This window comes from Serinus canaria, chromosome 3 (assembly GCF_022539315.1).
Source record: "Serinus canaria isolate serCan28SL12 chromosome 3, serCan2020, whole genome shotgun sequence".
Lineage (NCBI taxonomy): Eukaryota > Metazoa > Chordata > Aves > Passeriformes > Fringillidae > Serinus > Serinus canaria.
This window is the reverse complement of record NC_066316.1, coordinates 39,497,966-39,518,656: the sequence shown is the minus strand read 5'-3', so window position 1 is coordinate 39,518,656 and position 20,691 is coordinate 39,497,966. Positions and strand designations below refer to the sequence as shown.

General features: G+C 35.6%; 1 protein-coding gene across 1 annotated transcript in view; it reads right to left on the bottom strand.

Annotated features, from left to right (window-relative positions):
- Nucleotides 1–1,759: 1,759 nt before the first annotated feature.
- Nucleotides 1,760–20,691, bottom strand: part of DNAH8 (dynein axonemal heavy chain 8) — a 114,564-nt gene continuing 95,632 nt past the window's right edge. The window contains exons 81-92 of the mRNA XM_050972390.1: nt 20,418–20,620; nt 19,412–19,485; nt 16,997–17,149; nt 14,349–14,504; nt 12,203–12,319; nt 10,947–11,048; nt 10,396–10,556; nt 6,602–6,758; nt 5,938–6,090; nt 5,659–5,848; nt 2,506–2,627; nt 1,760–2,047 (exon numbers count right to left, since the gene is read on the bottom strand). Coding sequence (XP_050828347.1) covers nt 1,760–2,047; nt 2,506–2,627; nt 5,659–5,848; nt 5,938–6,090; nt 6,602–6,758; nt 10,396–10,556; nt 10,947–11,048; nt 12,203–12,319; nt 14,349–14,504; nt 16,997–17,149; nt 19,412–19,485; nt 20,418–20,620 — 1,876 coding nt within the window. The remainder of the gene's footprint in view (nt 2,048–2,505; nt 2,628–5,658; nt 5,849–5,937; nt 6,091–6,601; nt 6,759–10,395; nt 10,557–10,946; nt 11,049–12,202; nt 12,320–14,348; nt 14,505–16,996; nt 17,150–19,411; nt 19,486–20,417; nt 20,621–20,691) is intronic.

Sequence of the window (20,691 nt, the reverse complement as noted above, 5' to 3'; positions counted from 1 at the left end):
ATTGCATAAACATGATGTCATGTTCAGCACCAAAGACTTTAGGAAAGAAGTAGGATAAGGGACATTTGGTCTCATTGAATCTGTCTTACCAAGTAACCATTATGTGTGCTAAGGCTCTTCCCAGAAAACAGCTAAACATCTGCCTGCCAGTGGGAAGCAGAAATTAAATTCCTTAATTCAATTTTCTTGTGTCGAGCTTTGCTTCACTTATTAAACTGTCTTCATCCTGGCCCCCTTCTTTTCAGCTTCTGATCTTGCAATTCTTTGCCCCATTCTGTTTAGGCAGGGTGGAGTGGGGCAAGCCACTGGGTACTTAGCTGATGGTCAACCTACCACAAGTTCTAACATCCATCAGTATTGCAATTACTTGGGGAAAAAACTTTTGCAATTGCAAAGTCAGGTTTTGTCTTCCTTTTTTGCAGATGTAGTTCTATGGCACACTTCTAAAAATACATAAAAACCGTAAAAGTTATCCAGCACCAGCAGGTTTCTTGTATTAGAATCTAAGTAAATCTATAGAGGAGAGAGAAGAAATTTGCATTTGAAGATCTCCCTTTTTTGTTACTCTGCTCATGATGTTGTGACTGTGTATTGTTATTTCCTGTATGCCATGGACTTTCTACAAGAGGATATCCCAGGATGGTGACGTCCAATAGAAAGCCATAGGACTCCAGCAGGAGGAAGGGCCTTTTGTCATCTCAACAGATGCCCAGGACTTTGTCACGTAGTAGCTGCACTTTGCCACAGCAGATGTATTTGAACACTCTTGAATGGCAACAGGAAAAACAGTCCAGTCAAGGGGTGTAAGTGAAAAAGTGTGTTGCCAAATAAAGGTATCTGAAGGAAGAAGCTTTTTGGTGATTATTGAAGAGAGAGTGTAGACTGCGTATCTTGTTTGGTATTACATAAATAGAATTAGTTTAATACTAATTATATCTGGAAAACTTATGGTTAGGATATTCCTGAGTATCACCACAGAACAATGTTGTGAGGGTCATTTCAAGGATTGCAACCCACACTTCAGAGCTACAAGGAAATGCAGACAAAATAATTATACTTGTAAATAACTTGTTTCTCTAATTTATAAAAAAATCCATATTTAGTAGTTGGAACTGTTCTACTTCTGTTCCCACACAGCTAAATTGAACAGAAAATATACTGGCCTCCGTCAGATATTTTAGACACAAACATTCCTGGTGTAGTTTTGCTTAATCTAGGTAGTTTAACAAGAACAAGTGAGATCTGAGAAAGCCCAAGCAAAAACTATGAATCAAATGTATTTTTTGTCATACAGTTTCCTGCAGACTCACAGAAAATAAGGTGTGTATCATGCAGAATTCTAGGGATTTAAATTTGTATCTCGGAAAATTTAAATTTTGTTGTAATTGTAAGTCACTGAAACACAAGCTAAAAGTTCTACACGTGAAAGAATGTAAAAAAGCAAAGTTTTTCTTTTTGTAAGGTTTAATAACATTTTATTTGACATTATTAAAGCAAATATCCATTTAAAGTAGTATAATGCGTACTTCAAAGACTACAAGCAATGAACTTATTTGGAAAGATTTACTTTAAAACCATCAACAAACAGCCAAGGCAAACTGAATTTGCTGAAAGCAGAGAAAAAACATCAGTAAGCCAAGACTGAAATGCAATTTCCAGTATAATGACAAGTAGCTGCCAAATAAAGAGCAGTAGAAGAGTTACACATTTAATTTGTTACTGGTACCACATACTCTTCTGCCATAGTAGGAAAAGCAGCTTACTTGATGTCACAGAGAAGAGCCACTCCTCTCAGAATCCAGTGGTCTGGAGACTTTGCTGTCTTTAAAAATACCTCTGTAATAAAGTTCAAATCTGTCCTCTTGGGCTTCTTATAAAGAGGACAAACATAGAGCCTGGGATCCCTAGGTCTGGTTGAATCAACAGCAAACATATGGAGCACAGGCAGCTGGACAAAAAGAATCTTTGGTGAAGACTCAACGAGTATGCTTCTTCGTTTGTCCCAGCCTGCACCTTCCAAGTAGAGCCCGTAGATATAAACTCCCTCCTGTGTGAAGAGTAAGCAGATACATCACAACATATACAGCATAATAATTTTCTTAAACCATTAAAAAAAGTGTTTGTTTTATAGTAAAAAATATCTGACACTGAATCTCTTCAAACGATTTCATTTTAAACTATAAAATAATCCTTTTTCAGAAGATAATGCTACGAAATGGAAGGCAACAAAAGTTGTTTAATAAAGTCTACATATTACAAAGTTTCATGTAAAGTTTACTATAAATTCCAAAAGTTAACAGGTAGCACAATGAAACAGTTCTTTTAACTAAATATTTTTATAACTTAATATCTTCATACTTAGTACTTGGCTTCTATGCTGAGCAAAAACAGTAAGGTGAAGACAGTAGTAACTTTTTCCTCTCTCAATCCAAAATGACTCAATGCTGCATAATATAAACTAAATACCAAAATTAATACTGAAACATCTTTGCATGTGATACGTACAGAAGGAGGTGATAAGATTTCTTCTTTGGTTAGCTTTAGCACGTCATTATGTACTGCAACTTTATCTAAAGCCCAGTCCTTATGTGCTCGAGTCGCTTCTTGTTTCATTGCTGTCAGGAATCCTTGAGAAATTAAGCCAGACATTTAGCATTTATCTCACATTATAAAATAAAATCTTGCTCACTTATTAGCATGGTTCTGCACTGAGCCTACAGACAGATAATCAGAGTTGTATTGAAAAAGGAGCATCCTGACTAATGATAGCAAACTTTGCTTTGGGACCAAAATAGGAACAAGTGACAAAAGTGGCATACTGTGCATTACACCAAGAAAAATATTTTTAAATGGCATGTAGTTTTCTCTTCTATTAAATTACTCTATTAAGAAATATTTGGTCAGGACACTGACTAACAAATTATCATAAGGCAATCAACCACAGGATCCGTGATAAAGGCATCTTTCAAGAAAGAATTTCAAGGCAAACAAGTTATCCATTGTGTGAGCTGATGTTTATGTAAAGGCAACTTAGCTAAAAGGTGGGGGTGTTTTAAATGGAAGAAGGAGAATAAATTTCATTGATGGGAAACAGAAAATTTGTGTCTGAATATGACAACTAAATAACTATGTGAGTGTGGGGAATCTAGTCAATGCTTATGAAGAATGAAAAATGTATGTTTTGTTAAGGGAAAAAAGGGATCAGATAGAAATTAGGGTAGAGGATGACATAACTGAGCAGCAAGTTAGGTGATTTTTTGAACATTGTTTTGAACAGACTTTACAGAAATTTGAAATAGGAAAGGTTTGAGATGCAAAGGGCTGAATTGTTTAAGCACAGATGACTGAGCAGCAAAGAGGTTTGAATGTGTTATAAAGGAGAAAGCTACAAAACCAGAAACACTAGTATCAAATACCTGGTTGCTTCTGTGTGTGTCAGAAGATAACAGTGAAGTCATCAAAAACGCAGTATCTGCTATTTTAAGCTACAAGATGAAGAACTGCTTGGAATTGAGAGTCATAGAGATCAAGAGGAAGAAAGAGAAGTTAACATAGAGAACTGCATGCTTAATAGTGAATTTCCTGGTCAGCAGTATTACAAATATAGTCTGATATTTGTAATCACCCCTACCCACAGCACACATTTTGCACTTAGCAAACCTGTCTCTAGCTGAAAACCTTTGGGTTTTTTAAGCACAGAGGTTGAAGCAATAATAAAGCTCAAGACCAACTGTATCTCAAGTTTGGTGCCTATTAGACTAAATGTTTTAATTTGTCAAAAGAATGTGGCCCATTATCTTCTTTTGCACCACTGTAAGTGCTGCTTTTGAATCATCAGAGATCAGTATGCTTATTAGCTGGCCACTTACTTGTATACAAGTAATGTTTTGACAGGCATCCCAATACCATCTTTTAATAATAAATTGGATGTACTCCAGGCACCTCAGGTATTTCTGAAAGTGACTCTAAAATAGACTTTGGTATAAGTACTTTTTACAGTTCTGGCAGTAGGAAGGCCAGTAAGAACAGAAGCATCACAAAGCAAAGGTAACTCATATAACATTCAAAAATTTCAGAGGTTAGTTCTAATTAAAACAAAAACACACACACACAAAAAACCTCCTAGCTGTCACACAGAAGTTTCTTATGAGAATTTTGTATGTGTAGTTGTATAGGCTGAAGGAGATTCTCTTAGGAACACACATCTCATAAGGTAATGGGGTTTTGTTACTCATGGAGATGGTAAAAATTTGTTTCTCTTCCTTTTTCCTCTAAATGGTGAAAATAACAAGCTATAACAGATAATTATGGATTATGTTTACTTGTACTTCTCAGCATATCTTTGATGAATTTGAAGAAACTGTTCATTAAATAACCTGTGAAATGGATACATCATAAAACTAAATGTTGATGATTCTTTGTGAAAGAAAAAGAACGGCTATAAATTGTGGTACTATTGCACGTTCATAGAATCATAGTACAGCCCATGTTGGAAGAGACATGGGAAGTTCACCTGGTTCAAACTTTCATGGGAACAGAAGACTAGATGAGATTATCTTACACTGTCCAATTACATCTTGAAAACCTCCAGAAATGGGGACTCTACCTTGTCTCTGACGAGGCTGTTCCAGTGAGAGATTGCTCTTACTGCACTGTAAAATGTCATTTTGTTGCTACTGTAACATCTTGCTCTAGATTAAAGCTCTTCCATACTCACAGCTTACAGTTTGGAATGAGATAAACAGTTTCAAACCAGAGAAAAATAGCATTTTCTTCAAAAGCTGTATAATTATCACTAAGTATACTTTCTTTAGAAGTTGTATAGTATCATGCTACAATATGTCAGCAAGATTGTTTTATTTATTAACCATATGTTTTCCTTCTTGTAATAGAAAAACTGTTGGTTTGGGTCAGACAAAAAGATCAGAGAACCACAGAATCACATAGAATGGTTTGGTTTAAAGGGACCTTAAAAATCATCAAGTTCTAACTCATCTGCCATGGGCAGGGTCACACACACACACACACACACAAAAAAAAAAAAAAAAAAAAAATCCACAAGACCAAGTCTAATCCAACCTGGCCTTAGACACTGCCAGGAATGGGGCACCCACACTTCTTTTGTCAAGCTTCACAGTAAAAAATTCTTTACAGTATCAGTTCTAAACCTTCCCATTTTCAGTTTAAATCTGTCTTCCCTTGTCCTGTCACTAAAAGCAGTTGTGAAAAGTCCCTCTCCAGCTCTCTGGTAGCCCCCTCTAGGTAGTGGAAGGTGCTATAAAGGTGACCCCCAGAGCCTCTTCCCCCTGGCTGAAGGGCCCCAACTCTCCCTTCCTGCCTTCATAAGAGAGGTGCTCTAGCCCTCTGATTGTCTTCATGGCCCTTTGCTTCAGTCGCTCCAGCAGATTCACATCCTTTCTGTGAGGCCCCAGAACTGGATGCAGCACTCCAGGTGGACTCTCACCAGAGCAGAGGGGCAGTACCACCTCCCTTGTCCTGCTGGCCACACTCCATTCGATGCAGCCTAGGCTAAGGTTGGCTTTCTGGACTGTGAGTGCACATTGAACCCATTTTTCATCTGTGAAACACTCTGACAGTATAACCATTGAATTACTACTACTCAATACATTACTACTGAAGTCTTTTCAGTAGCCTTACCTTGTGGATTAAAGAATCCAGTTATCCAAAACACCTTTGGTCTTCCTTGAAATATCCAATTAGATAACTGAGCATTTCTCTCCAAAAGTTCAGTAAACCAGAAGCCAAGTGTGGAAGACTCCCAAGATACTCTTCTCCACACTTGAGGGATTCGAGCATCATACATGTTATCAAGTGCATCTCTTAGATTCTGAAAGAATTAATTAATATTCAAAGTAAATAAATCAATTTAATAGTTTAAAGCACAGTGTTCTATATGTAGTAGAATACTTTACTTGCCTCACTCATAACAATAGTTCCATCTATGGCTAGTTTTAGGTCATTCAAACTGGTGCGGACAACTGTGATCACCCTCTGCATGCGGTCAATTTCTTGGCGAAGAAAAATATTCATAGAGTTGAGTACTCCCATTTTAACTAAACGAGCCTTTACCTAAATTAGAAAAGCACAGAAGGAGTTGAATTAAGTCTAGATTGTTGAAATGCCATTGTAATATGCAACATTTTAACAACTGTGTGTTCAGAAAAGTAAATGTTAGATTTGTGTATTATTCAACTAACATTTATCTCCTTAAAACTGCTGCAGTTTTTACTTTTTGTCTGATACAACCCAATTACACATGATTTTGCTAGAACAGGACTTCACCCAGAAGGCCCAGGAGACTGCTATCACAAAATGTCAAGACTGATTTTTTTCTGTTTTCCCAAGGAGCTTTGCAAATCCAAGTGTAGTCTCCCCAACATATCTCCATGGCCAATTGTTAGATGTCTTGATTTTAGATAAAAAAATCTTCATGCCAATTCATGCTGGTAGCAATAAGGTTTCTTACTTGAATATGCTACTATTTATATGATCTTTTGTACAATTTGGTGTTTCTTTTTTGGAATGTGTAGTGGGAAAACTCAACAGAGAAAACAATAGGACAAGACTAAGGTTAGCTTGCCTCATGAGGTACGTAATCTGGAGGAAGTTTCTCTAGCATGTCTTCAGCCAAACGATAAACAACTGATTCACGAGTTTCTCCAGATCCTCCACCACTTTCTTTAGGCTGAATGTTGGTAATAGTATCCAGAACATCAGCTGATGTATTTCTCTGGTACCTGAGAGGATGAGGAACATGCTATAAGTTACACAGAACTTTTTAAGAGTTAATGATGACTTTGTAGAACGCACAAAAATCAGCGTGCCATGAAGTCAAATCAAGACTCGCACAAAACTGGTTTCCTTTGCATCCTTAACCAACCACAATGCACTGCATAAGACACTGATCATGAAGGTTTAGTATACCACAGTTTTAAAGAATATGAACTTACCTCTTCCCTGTTATACACTGGCTGTGTGTCTAATTCAGGGCTAAGAAGGAGGTCTGCAAACTGAGGTTGTGAGGTGGCAGAAAAAACTATGATACTAGGGGTTTTGAGGAAAGGGAAGGGAATGGCATATTCCTGATTAATATCTTCTAAAGAGCTATTTGTTGAGAAGAAGCAATAAAAGTTTTGTAACAAGGAAGAATATTTGCAAAATTACTTCTTCAAGGTGTAATGCAGAAGCAGGAAAAAGTAGATGTATAATTCTGAAAGCTGCCCCTTTAATAATTAGTAAATCCGTTCTGCTTTCAGATGTTTCAGGATTAATGACAAGGGCTGCTAGATTTACAGCACTGCAGGTAAAAAACTTCAATTCCATAGTGAAGCATGGGCAGTGCTAATGCAAATTAATGTTCTGAGTCAATACAAAAATGTGAATTAAATTTTTGTGGCATTGGATAATGAAAGATGGTAGACCTCATCAGTCCTTCAACAGAAGAATTATGGGAATATTTTTGTTGGACTGCTATCCAGTGGCACAGAGCTATGAGAGGAAATAAGAGAGAAAGCCTGAAGTACTGAAGTGTCAGCAATGCCTACTTTTACCTTATGGAATCAGCTACAAGAGGAACACACATCAATGAGGGATGTAGGACATACATTTACACTGATTCAAAACAGTGATTTGCATGGCAGCATTACTTTTCCACTTTCCTATGACACTCATCTCCTCCTATTACTTTGTCATACATGATTATATAAGACATGAAGCCAAGGATAGAATGCGTGAACTAAAGCACCTAAAGATGCTTTGGGTACAGTGTCACAATACCATAGAAGCTAGATGCTACAGTATTTCAGAAAAAATAAAAAGTGTGAATGCAATTATAAAGACTATAAATTAGAAAAATGGAAGAAATACTACTGGGATTTTGCTTGTCTAGGATATAATTTCTGCTTCTAAAAGTAGGAATGGTGGGGGCTTTCAAGGATTTTCATAACCCTTGACTTTAGACTCAAAACTCTCAAGCTTTTTTTTAATTTATGGCCCCATTAAAAGAATGAAAGATTTATTCAAGACCACGTATGAGCACAAAAGATAAAAATTCTTTTGGATTCATGGCTTCATTGCTAATTTGGATGACATACTGGTGGTTGTAACCTTTCCTTTTTGTCTTGCTGATTTAACAAGTAGTGATTAGAGATATGTGAACCTTCCTCTTCATACTGTAAGCACCATTCTTTCAATTCTGCTGTCAGACTATTTTATGTAGAAGGTATGGGTTCCTCGATTATTACATCAATTAAATGATAATAAATTACAGAATTTAAAAAATGGTCTTTCTAAATCTAAAAAATAAAAAATGGAACAGAAACTATAGAAAAAGCATTATTAAGAGTATTTTCTCAAGAGTTTGGATGTAACATACTATCATTATTTGATAGCTGGAATACATGCCATCATGGATTTTCTGTACTGGAAGTGAAAACTAAGAAAAAACACACGTGACAGAACCATTGCCTCAGCTTTGTATAGAAGACAGCAAAATCTATTGCAGCACAGTGTTCAAAACCTTACATTCATCAGCTTACAATAGCTTAACAAAAATTCAGCTACATTTAGGGCTTCAGAAGGGAACCAGTTGGGAAGGGGATTTGGCAGAAGATTGTCAGAATATTCCTTTCCTGCTCAGGTACCTGTTAACTATGCGACTTTGCAGAGCCTATGATTCATAGAGCAAGTTAAAATCATTCTCAATGACTTCAGGTGTTAATCCTAAATGAAATCATTGAAATTCATTGAAGCCTTACATTTGGAACCAACAGACTGAGCTTTTGGCTGAACTGTAAAACTGCCGCAGTAAATTAGTGAGAGATAAGATTTTTCTTGTCCTCAGTAATAGCAACATGGAGAGGTCTTGGCTCTCTCAGGGTTTCAATTCCAGCAGTTAGCCTTCTGTATACTCTGAGATGACTTGATAAGATATTATAAGGAGAATTTGAATAGAATTTTATATTATATGGGATGCTAATCCATTTGGTTGGTGCTTCAAAGACAAAATTCAGACACAGTAGCTGTGCATTGTTGCTTATAACAGACCATGATAAGACATAGAAAAAAGCATGAAGCTGTTGAACGTTTTCCCCAAACTCTAAAGAAATACCTACAAGTCAAAATCTACAGGAGAAGAAAAGGGGCCAAAGTAACAGGAATATATGGAGGTACCAGGTAGAAGAAAAACTGAGCACTGAAGAGAAACCAGAGAGATGTTCCTACTCACTACAGCTCCTCCAACAGTATTAGTCTCAAGTTTCCTCCTATAAATTAGCTCTCCTACCAGCCTAATTTTGGATCTACAGCATGTCTCTCTTCAAGACTTTGTTTAGTTCTCTGTTAAATCTTGGCTCGTCTTTCTTCTTTAATCATTTCTAGAAGGGAGGTCTTGCAAGTATCAGGGAATGAGTTGAAACAGAATCTCCTCTCAGATTCTTTTCTTCACAAGCATATATTAACAGCGGTATGTGCTAGTAGGAGTTGACAATAAAACTGTGCACTCTTCTCACAGCATACCTAGAATACAAGCCTCTAGACATGGCATCAGCCTCTCAACCTTGACACTGAAAAATTGTGCGAAATTATCATTTCATCCAAAAATACTAGATGATGTTAGGTTTTCACAGCAGCTCTGCATTTCCATATTTAAAAGTAGAAAAATAGCATGAAGAAACAATGAATGGAATGTGGACATATTGCATATGAAAATGCAATATTTAATGGAAGAATTATTAAGAACTTCAGTGAAAAAAATGTGATGATGTTCATATCCTTTCACAGGGCATATAATATTAGAAAGAAATAAAGGGCAAGGTGTTACACAGATCATTTGTACTGAAAGAGTGAATTCCGTCAAAGATAAAATTTTAAGTGGAGCTAGTACTTGGTACAGTTGAAAAGCCTCTTTTAAATAATGGCAATGGCCAGACCAATTGCAACATAAGTTTGTAGTTGCATTCAAAGGCATGCTTGTAAACCAAACGACAATCCAGAGAATTATTTAACAAGTGTGCACAGAAAAATAAACTGCTTGGAACAGAAGCCAAAACTAGAAATTTTCTCTAGTTGAACTGTATAGATCAACCGATCACATGTTCATATTAAAGTTTCATAATGCTTGCAATTAAAAAAAGTAAAATCATGAGGAGTCAGTAATAAGAGTTCCAACTACTTTAAAAGAACATGTAAAATGTAGCTAAGATACTGCATTTATAACAATGAACATACACAGGAAGTGTTCCACTTCAACAGTGAAATTCACATGAACCCTAGGCTTCCAATGCAAAATGTACTTTACTTAAACACTTGACAGGAATTTGTTTCCAAATACTAAAAGAAACATTGTCCATTTTCAATAAGTTGAGACCTACTTACGTAATATCAGCATTGGGATGGAGGCCAAACACCTCTGGGGTGTCCATGGCAGGAAGTAACTGGATGTATTCAAAGTACTGTTCCAGAGTTTTGCATACTGGAATTTTATAGCCAGTGTAAAAGCAGAAAGCACTGTCAAACATACTTTCACTAAACCATACCTGTGAAAAATCCATGGGGAGAAAAAGAAAGAGAGCAATTATTTTGCTACTTCGACTTTGCTACTTAGGCTTTTTAACCTTGCTTTTTCTCTTGGAGGATTAGGGTTCTTATAGTTTCAGCTACTGCATCTAATTTCACTTAATACAGCTGTAAATCATTAAGAATTATGTCTATTAAGTTTGACTTCCAGCTGAGTCTTTTTAAGCTTCTGTTCCTCACCAAAGAGGAACCAAAGGGAAGATTCTCACTGCCAAAGAATGATGTTTTGAAAAATTTGTTTTACTTTGAAAACTGGTGAAATGCATATTCAGCAGAAAGAAGACCTTCTGATTTCTGTATTACAGCTGCCAATAAACATGAAAAATAACTGTATTTCCTACATCTCCTACCCTTGCAAAGCAGTTAAGAAGACGTTTATCATAGTCATCTGTGACTCGGCCTCCATACTGTACTTCTCCAATCATGTAGCGTACTGTGTTCCACGATATCCCCTGGATGCAAGTAAAGTACATGAAAGACTATAGTTATTATATGTAGGAAGAATATTTTAATTTAAATACAATCTGAAGCTCATAATATTCCGAAACATAAACTGAAAAAAATATATAACAATATGTTATTTCTAATGTATTTACTGAGCTCAACTCTGTAATTTTATAGAAGGGTTGGGCTTGATCCTGCTATTATAAATACAGAATCACAGAATCATTTGCATTGGAAAAGACCTTTAAGATCACTGCATCCAATCTTTGATCAAATACGAATTCAGACCATGGCACTAAGAGCCATGTCCAATTGTTTCTTGAACACCTACAGGCACAGTGACTCCACAGCCTTTCTGGGCTGTCCATTCCAATGCTTGACAACCCTTTCCACTAAGACAATCCTCCTGATGTTCAACCTAAACCTTCCGTGGCACAGCTTGAGGTTATGTCCTCTTGTCACATTGCCGGTTGCCTGGGAGAAGAGGCCAATCCCCACCTGGCTACATCGCCTTTCAGGGAGGTGTAGAGAGTGACAAAGTCACACCAAGCTTCCTTCTCTCCAGGCTACACACTCCAGGTCCCTCAACCACTCCTCATATGCCTTCAGATCTAGAAGTAAAATCTCATAATATATTTTACATATATATATATATATATATAAAATATATTTAGTTATTACTTGTTTGACCTGACATCACTCACAGCTGCTACTGCCTCTCTTCTTACCCCCATTCTACCCTCCCCATGCCACCCCTACTCCCTGTTTCTCATTTTTCTCTCTTGTCAGGCTTCATAAGGAATGGCTATTCCCTGCTAAGCAGTAGAAGATCAAATGGTAGCTGTAGAGAGGTTTGATTTGCTCTATCAAACTCAGTAAATATTTCAGCTCCCTTTCCAAAACAGATGACATACAGACTTGTTAATTTTGGATACAGCAGTGAGAAAGAAAAACAAATTTTAATGTTCTTAACAAATATGTATTTTTACATGCATGACAACACATAAAATATTTCAGCTTGATTTTCTTGCAAAGAACCTCAGCCTTTAGAAGTGGCACTAAATGAATAGCAATGAGTAAATTATGATAAACATGAGGAAAAACCAATTTCTGCTGCCATTCAAAGCATTAAAATGTACTATATAAAAAATTTAGCATTCACCTTCTTGATGTCAATTTTTTTTAGGTGATTTTGTATAAACTGAATGCTGGCTGTAAAGTCTGCTGAGTTAAATTCATAGGGAATATTCCAACCCAAAGGTCCAAACTTGCGTCGCTCCTTAGGAATAAAATAGAAAACAAATATATTTATGAAACAACTTATAATTTTCTTTCCTTAATAAGTTTCAATAATAACACCAGTGGCGTAAAGAATTGAACTGGAGAAAAAATGTAGCCTTGGAAATAGCTGCATGCCTCATACATATAAATAATACAGTTAAGTTATACCATGAGGGATAAATATGTATAGAAAAAGCAAAAAATACTTTATTAATAACTTTAATAATCAATTTATAATTCACAGGCTTGCAATGCCTCACTTCGATGTGGATAATGAGATTTTTAAATTAAGTAATTAATTAATTTAGCATGGTACAGTTTTTTTCTTCTTTTTACATACAGTATCGACTAATGATAGTTTCAAATTTTCAAGCTCCTGTATTTATGCTCAGTTTTCCAAAGAGTTCTATACTGCCACTTCTGTCTTATTGTTTCAATATTTTTTTTTAATGTACATTTTTTCAAAATTCATAACTTTATGTTAAGGTTGCCGCCATTACATTATTCAAATATATTATTGCACGCCTACTTGGAAATAAAGTGATAACAGATGTAGTAACAAAAAAAAATAGTCAACTATGAAAGTAAAAGAATAAATATTCTGTAGCCCAAACACTTTCAACATAGCACTATTAGATTTCTCACAAGTATGTTAAAGCCACATCAGTTAAATTGCTCAATGATTTTTTTTCAGAACGTTTTTTAAATTAATCCAAGAAGTTAAGAACTAAATTTATGAATGGTGCTGACATTTATCAAATTACTAAATTACAGTTTAAAATTATATAATAATAACATAATTATCAGATTTTATATTACCCAGTCACTAATCACTGACAGTCAATGACACCTGAAGTAACATTTAGGCACCCTAGCTACAATATTTAAAAAGAACTAGAATGAAAAAAAACCCTCACCTTTTATTTTTCAAAATCAAATACTGCTTATAAGCAGATGAGACAGCATTGACCAATATGACCATGCAGAAAAGTGTAATGATTTCCTGCAAAGTTTTTTAATTATATCTTAAGCTATATTTATAATAATGATTTTGTTACCAAAGGATATTAAGAATTGGTCACTTTAAAGACTGGACAATGTATATATTACTTGTTGGTTGGCAATTCATAAATATAATTTCTTTATAGATGAGTAGCTGTAATAGTTTTTAAGAGTACTGATGGGTTGAATAAGCATAGATCTTCTAGTTCCATAAGAACAGTATAATCCTGAGGCAGTACACAGAACAACTTTTTCACTGTTTAAAAAGGGTAGAAGAAGGAAAATAATGCAAAACGCTGTGTCTTAACAGTGAACATCAAAAAATTGTCCTTCTCTCACCAGCTGCCTACACCAAAAAATACAAGATGCTCAGCAGAACCTAAGGCTTAAACAGTGTTTGTAACTATTTTGAGATCATTGGTGAAAAGGAGGTACATTTGGAGAGCCCAGAATATTAGTCTTTATTGTGATTTAAAAACTTATTTCTCTTTAAAGTACAATGTATAGATATCTTTTGTTCTCACACTGGAATTAATGTAGAAAACACATTGGCACAGATATTATAAGAATTTTATTTAATTTAACTATCTAGAAAATAGCTACTCTAAATTAGGCATCTGGAGTGCCTTTAAAATCAATGGAGAGAATGATATATTTCTAGAAAAATATTCACTCTTAGAGAAAGACAGCTGTGACAGATAAGCTGGTTTTCTGTTTCAGCATGCTTATCTATTTCTATTGAGTACAGAGAGTAATTTTTCCCATACACCCAATGACTAACTTTAGATCAGATGAAGTTAGATAAGAAAAAAAAATTCCAAATGCCCATTATATGAGGATTTTTTAAAAGCTATTAAGAAAAAAAAAAAGAGATAATAATGAACCTTGAAATACAGATTACAGAAGTTAAAGCTTTAGTCCTGCAGCATGATGCTACAATAAATACCAGAATGTGTTTTTTCAGGAACCTCTATTAGAGTGACTCCATATATTACACCACTATTTGCAAACCTTTTAAGAAATACCTGAACAGTAGAATGCAGGAAAGCTACAGTGTAAAGCAAAGGTTTCCACATAGGTAGGTTGCTAACGTTTAAGAGATCCTGACTAATTCCAGAAAACGTTCTTTTCAGTCCGGCACGGATACCTTGTGGAGGTTCATTTGTGAACTTTATAGCAATCTGTCACAAGAGAAATATAAAGGAATTGGATTTGTTTACTGAAACAAAAATAGCAACATCTGAAAATGTCACAACTACTAGTTAGAAATGAAATGTAAATAACTGAAGCCTTGTAGAAATGAAGTTGATATGTACTTAAACTGCATAAAAGGAGTCCACAGAATCATAGAATAGATTGAATTGGAAAGGACTTTTTAAAGGCCATCTAGTCCAACCCCCCTGCCATGATCAGTGACATCTTCAAACAGATCAGGTTGCTCAGTGTCCTATTCAACTTGACCTTGAATATTTCCAGGGATGGAGTATCCAATACCTTTCTGGGTGCCACCTGTCTCAGTGCCTCACCACCCTCATTGTAAAAAACTTGCATCTAATCTAAATAAAACCTTCTTCAGTTTAAAACCAGAATCCCTCAAACTGTTGCAACACACCATACTAAAATGTCTGTCCTCATCTTTCCAATGGGCCCCTTCAAGAACTGCAAGGCTGCAAAAAGGTTTTCCCAAAGCCTTCTCTTCTGCAGTCATACTAGGTTAGGCCACAAAGGATTTTGAACATACACCTTTAATTTCTCTTAGTTAAAACTATCACTGACACTTGGCCATGGACCTAAAATTTATCATCAATGCCATAAAAGCAGTCACTGTGCTTTTCAGAAGGCTTTTATATCCCTGATTCAATGACTGAATCATGCAAGAGAAGCAACCCTTATAATGACTAGAACGGTGTAGTATTTCTGTTCCCAGAATTTCACAGTAAATACAATGAAATCTCACTCCTCAGATCAGATCTTTGTGTTCACAGTGGCTACCCTGGGCTCTGTGTCTGTCTACAGCAGAAAATTAGATTCACCAGACAATGTTCCTGAGTACTGTGGTCAGTAGACATTGAATCCATATTTGTGGTAGTAAATTGCCACAGCCACATAGAATTCAGTCCCTTAGTTTCATGCAAACTGCCTAATGGGAAGAGTGGCTACACCATCTTGATTTTTCAAGTCACACCTGCAAATTATTTAAAAAAGTGCTAGTAAGCACAGGTTTTCACATCAGAGAATATTGTAACTACTTACTCCTATGGGCTATTGCATTCTAGTGCTGGATAATGCTCATGGAACAATTTGTTAGTTCAGACACAGACTGGCCCTACCAGAATCTCTTTTGCTCAAGACAATTACAAATTCTGGAGGAACACAAATAAAAATAAAGGGTTTTTTTTTCCTCCAACTGTAAATACTTGTCTGTCTAGCTTGGGTAACATGGCAGCTTGCACAGGAAGGACAGGCCAGGCAGCCCATGGACACACCGAGTTGTGTTCCAGTTACTGTTGGACTGAATTGGAACACTTGAAAAATCAATGTTTCTGCATTTCAAAGGATCTCCTGTTCAGGTATTGATGAAAATTCTATACTGAAAAGTGCAAATCAAATTGTTCTCTTTTCATCTGAGAAGGAGCTTTGGTTTGTCAATTATTCTTCTTCTGGAATTCCTGAATATGTTAACATTGTAACAGGTAACATGACACAATATAGTGGGAAATCACATGTGAAATATTTGAGATAAACACAGTGAAGATTCATCTAGCAACCCTCTGAGTTCTCTTTTCTCACTTTTAGCAAACTGTGTGTCCATACACCTCACTATTCATAAACCCCTTGGAGATGCTGGATGTTTTCATATTATTTTGAGAGAAGACAGGAGTCCATACAGCTAGCTTTCCATACACAGACTATGGTGAAGGACAATTCTTACTGAAGGCTGTCTCTACACTCTTTCAAGATAGGAGTCCTTCTCCCCTTGACATGCTGGATATCAGGTGAGACATCTACTTTTATGCAGAGAGAATGAGAATGACTAAGGAGATGTCCACCGTTTTTTAGAGGAAAGGGACCATAGGAATGTCAACATACAGCTATTACAGTAGATATTAAGTAGCTCTATGATCCAGTGTGAGAGTGTTGGGAATCATCAGTGACTTAAGTGTACTTTGTAAGAGTTTAGGCAATTCTCCTGGTTCTGGCAAAAAGTGTGTCCTTGAGATCTACAGAACAGCCATTTATAGTTCATCCAAAGAAATCGGGTAGATTATGTTCTCTAAGATGTGTTACCCATGTGTGCTCTGTCCCATTTACACTTTATTTATTTATTTTAGGGGAATCTGGAATCTTTCTCTGAAAGAATGTTTGTGGGCATCAATCTGCCACAAGGCATCTGGTTGGACAAAAAGGGATAGAAGTAAGGCCAGGTAGTTTATATTGAAGTGCTTCTGTGTACAGAATGGACTGTGTACAGTGTGGACTCACACATACATAATGCATCATCAGGAACTTCCAGTTTGGTAAGTAACCTTCCTTTTGAAGTGATATTTACATTGTAACAAAAGTCCATTTTTTTCTTGGGTTTTAGGGGTTTTCCCTCCATCTTTTTACTTCCATTTACATAATTAATTTGAATAATTCTGATTAAGTACCTGAATTAAATATTTGAACAAACCTGTAGCAGTGTAATTGGGAATTTAAGATGTTGTTCAGTAGTTATCCAAACTCGAAATGTGTCATTCTGGATCTCAGCAGTAAGAAGTGTCTCCAGTAGTTCATCCATGAACTCCAGTCCAAGGTGACAATTCTGAAGTAACACCCAGCCTCCCTAAACAAGGATATCAACTATTACCATATAATATTAAGAACAAGTTATTAATAATGCTAAAGCCAGCTGTCTATATAAGAATCAAATTTGGTTTTCCATGTAATTTTTTTAAACTTCTGATCTGTTCCTGAATATATATTCTCTTTTGATATTATAGGATATTGGCACAGATAAAGAAAATAGGATAAGTTAGTGCAAAAGTTATTTCCACATTCTCTTTTTCTCAATGAAAATAACATAACCAGGCTCAATACTGTAAGTAAAGAATCACTGCTATCTAGTGGCAAAAAGAGGTTCCTGTACTCTCCCAGCAAAACATCAGTGATAAGCAATCCTGTCCTCAGATCCAAAAGAATGTGAGTGGAAGAGTAACAGCTGAAATTTAAGGAATACATTTAAAAAAAAAAAAAACTGATTTGTTAGTAACATGATCTAAGTAAGTGCAAAGAGGTAATAAGACTCTAAAAGTTTCTAACTCCAATTAGTTGATCTGCAATAAAGGCATTTGCATGAAATTCAACCTTCACTTATTTTCATCTTATTCATCTCTCAAATTGCATGAAAGGTCTAGTTGGATTATTGTCTCTCTAAACTTCTGTTTATGAATTTAAATCCAATCAGCATTTTTAGCATCACTTTAGAATCCTGATGAATTAGAAGCCTGATATTAAAATGGGACATTATTTAATCAGTTCTAAACAGTGATGGACAGTGGATTTCATTACAGCTTGTAATTTCATTTTAGCAATTTTGTTTTATCTCATTTAAAAACATCAGTAACTTGGTGAAATAATATAATTGAAATATTTGTGGTGAATTGATAGATATTAAAAAAAGAAGATTAAATGAAGGTGGTTTTTTTTTTCCTTCTTTTATGGGGATCAACTTTTCTGAGAGAGATCTTTAATCAATTTTGTACATTTCCAAGTGAATCAAACATAGTTTTTGAAAATTATCTTCCTGTAACACAGCACAGCAGTTTTAATCATATTATATACTCTTGGCCAGAGGTACAAAAAAACCAAATAGGTATTTGTCTTCATATTCACTAATTCTGTTCAGTAGTTTCAAATCTGATGTTCACATTTTCCTCACTTCAGCACCAAGGCATGTAGAAATTGTTACTGGTAGCTCTACTGGAGTGCTGTTTTGAGTGTCCTTGTGCTTCAAATTAAGGGCAGAAGAAAGGAAGGGATGCTCCCGTTTTCACCATTGCAATGAACTGGGAATTGACAGTGACCATTCTAGACATACAGAGAAAGAAATGCCAGATGTATGTGTGCACTTATAATGTAAATTGTCATCTGCGATAAAGAGATTTCTTTTTTCTCTTTTTCCAAATTGGTGTACATCCATATGCCAATACTCATGTTCTGCTCTCTCTTACTGGAGATATTCTACCCCTCCAAAGTATAGGTATATGACTAATGCCCCATATTTTGAATTTCCAGGCAACTATGGCTCTATGTCTTCATTTGAAAGACTGTCCACAACTCCTTGAAGTGTCCAGCTGACCAGAAGGTACCACCTTTGCACTAAAACTTTTATATTGTATTTCAAGTTTCAATTACTATTTCTCTGTAGCTGCTACTTAGGTTTTTCATGCTTTTACTGTTGGGGAATATCATCTGCCATAACAAATTACACTACAACATCTAAAGAAAAATTCTTGTATATTGTTTAGAAATTCTTAGACATGCTTGGGACTCAAAGCCAAAGGATCAATGATTAAAGAAACAGAAGAGACACCAAATGCTGGTGAGTAAGTGGTCCTGTCACTAGCAGTATTGTAAGAAAAATGTGAAACACTATAAGAAGCAGACACATCCTTCTGTATCTACAACTTTAGGCTACATGTTGCACTCACCATTTCATTCTGTAGAAGCTATGCAACATCCAGGTACCTCTTATATAAGGGAGGGGAAAAAATGAAAAAAAATTTCCAATAAAGAGGTGGGATCTGGAGAGGACCAGGCCCCAAAGTCCTTTTACCCTTTGTTATGAGTGTAGTGATAAGTAAGGAATGTGCTGCTTTTGGGAAGCTGCTCAGTAGTACTGCTGCCAGAGGAATTGCCTTGGACTCTACTGTCACATATACATGCCACAGACGAACGTTTTCAAACTCAGGCATTCAAAAAGACATGGTCACTCTGAGATATGCTTGATAGTAAGATGAAAATGCAAAATATTATAGACTGCATGCTAAAGGCGTGTAAAAGAATACCAAAACAATCAACTTATGTTGCAATGTTTTTTCCCCACCTGTTCCATCGACGCCTCTACGAGTTTACGTGCATGAACCTCTTGTCCTTGGCCCATTGAGATGGTCCTACATTCTATAACATATTTGACAATATAAGATTAATGAACTTACATTATTGAGAAAAAGTATTTCAATTCAGTCCAACAACCAGTGATATAAATACAGCACAATTAAATAAATTTAATGCAAAAATGTATAAATATGAAAGCATATGAAAGCCCTTCACCATCATATTATGCTATTATGTACACATTTTCTAACCATTGACATTTTGTATAACAACATTGAAATACACATAGACAATACTTACAGAAGTTAAAGACTGTGAATAATGTTGACTGTGAATGTGAATTTGTGCCAAATTTTAACAAGACCAGACCATTTGAAATATGAATGAACAGAGATTTTTCTCAAAGTGTACATAAACACAATGCAATGATGTAAAACTGAATTTAGGAACATACTAATGTGACTAATGTCAAGAATATATGGGATCTACTAATGTGACTAATGCCAAGAATATATGGGATCTACTCTCAACTCAGTTTCTATCCATACTTTTTCAAAACTTCCATATAATGTAGAACTAAAGTCCAGAATATACAAAGGTAGATCTTGTAGCTATTTTTTTGTTACAACGTAATATTCAAAGCAGATTTCTGATTTTTCAGTTACCTTAAAACCAGAAAATATTATTGCCACCATAACAGAATTTTAAAAGTATTAATTGCTTTACAAGGTAGGGATTTAGAAAAGTTATCATCACCAAGAAGGATGATAACAATTTATCAAAAAAGACTTGAATTACTGTTCAACTTCACACAGAATGGTTCTTAGCATACTGTATTCTATTTAAAACACTGTTTTATCTCTAAGATGATATTTCAGGAACAAATAGTAGTGCAAGAGAACTTAAGAAATACTTCTCAGGAAAAAACATCTCTGAAATTACTTACACTGCCCATCTGTGTCTTAACATAAGACAATAAATAATTACTTTCATACCCAAATGAAGCTTCCGAGACAAGGAATTGATCTGATCCGTTGGGTCTGATCCCATAGACAAGAAACAGATGAGAGGTGTTCGCATGTCACTTTCTTCCCAAGTTTTTCTTAAATTCAAAATAACTGGCTCTGTATATTTCTCATGCAAGGAACTTGCAATATATTTCCTGGCTTGGGAAAGTGTTCGGTCTGGACACCAAGACCTATAAAATAAAATACATACAAAGATATAAATTCACTGCCTCTTCCTCCAAGATCAGACTCACATTAAAAA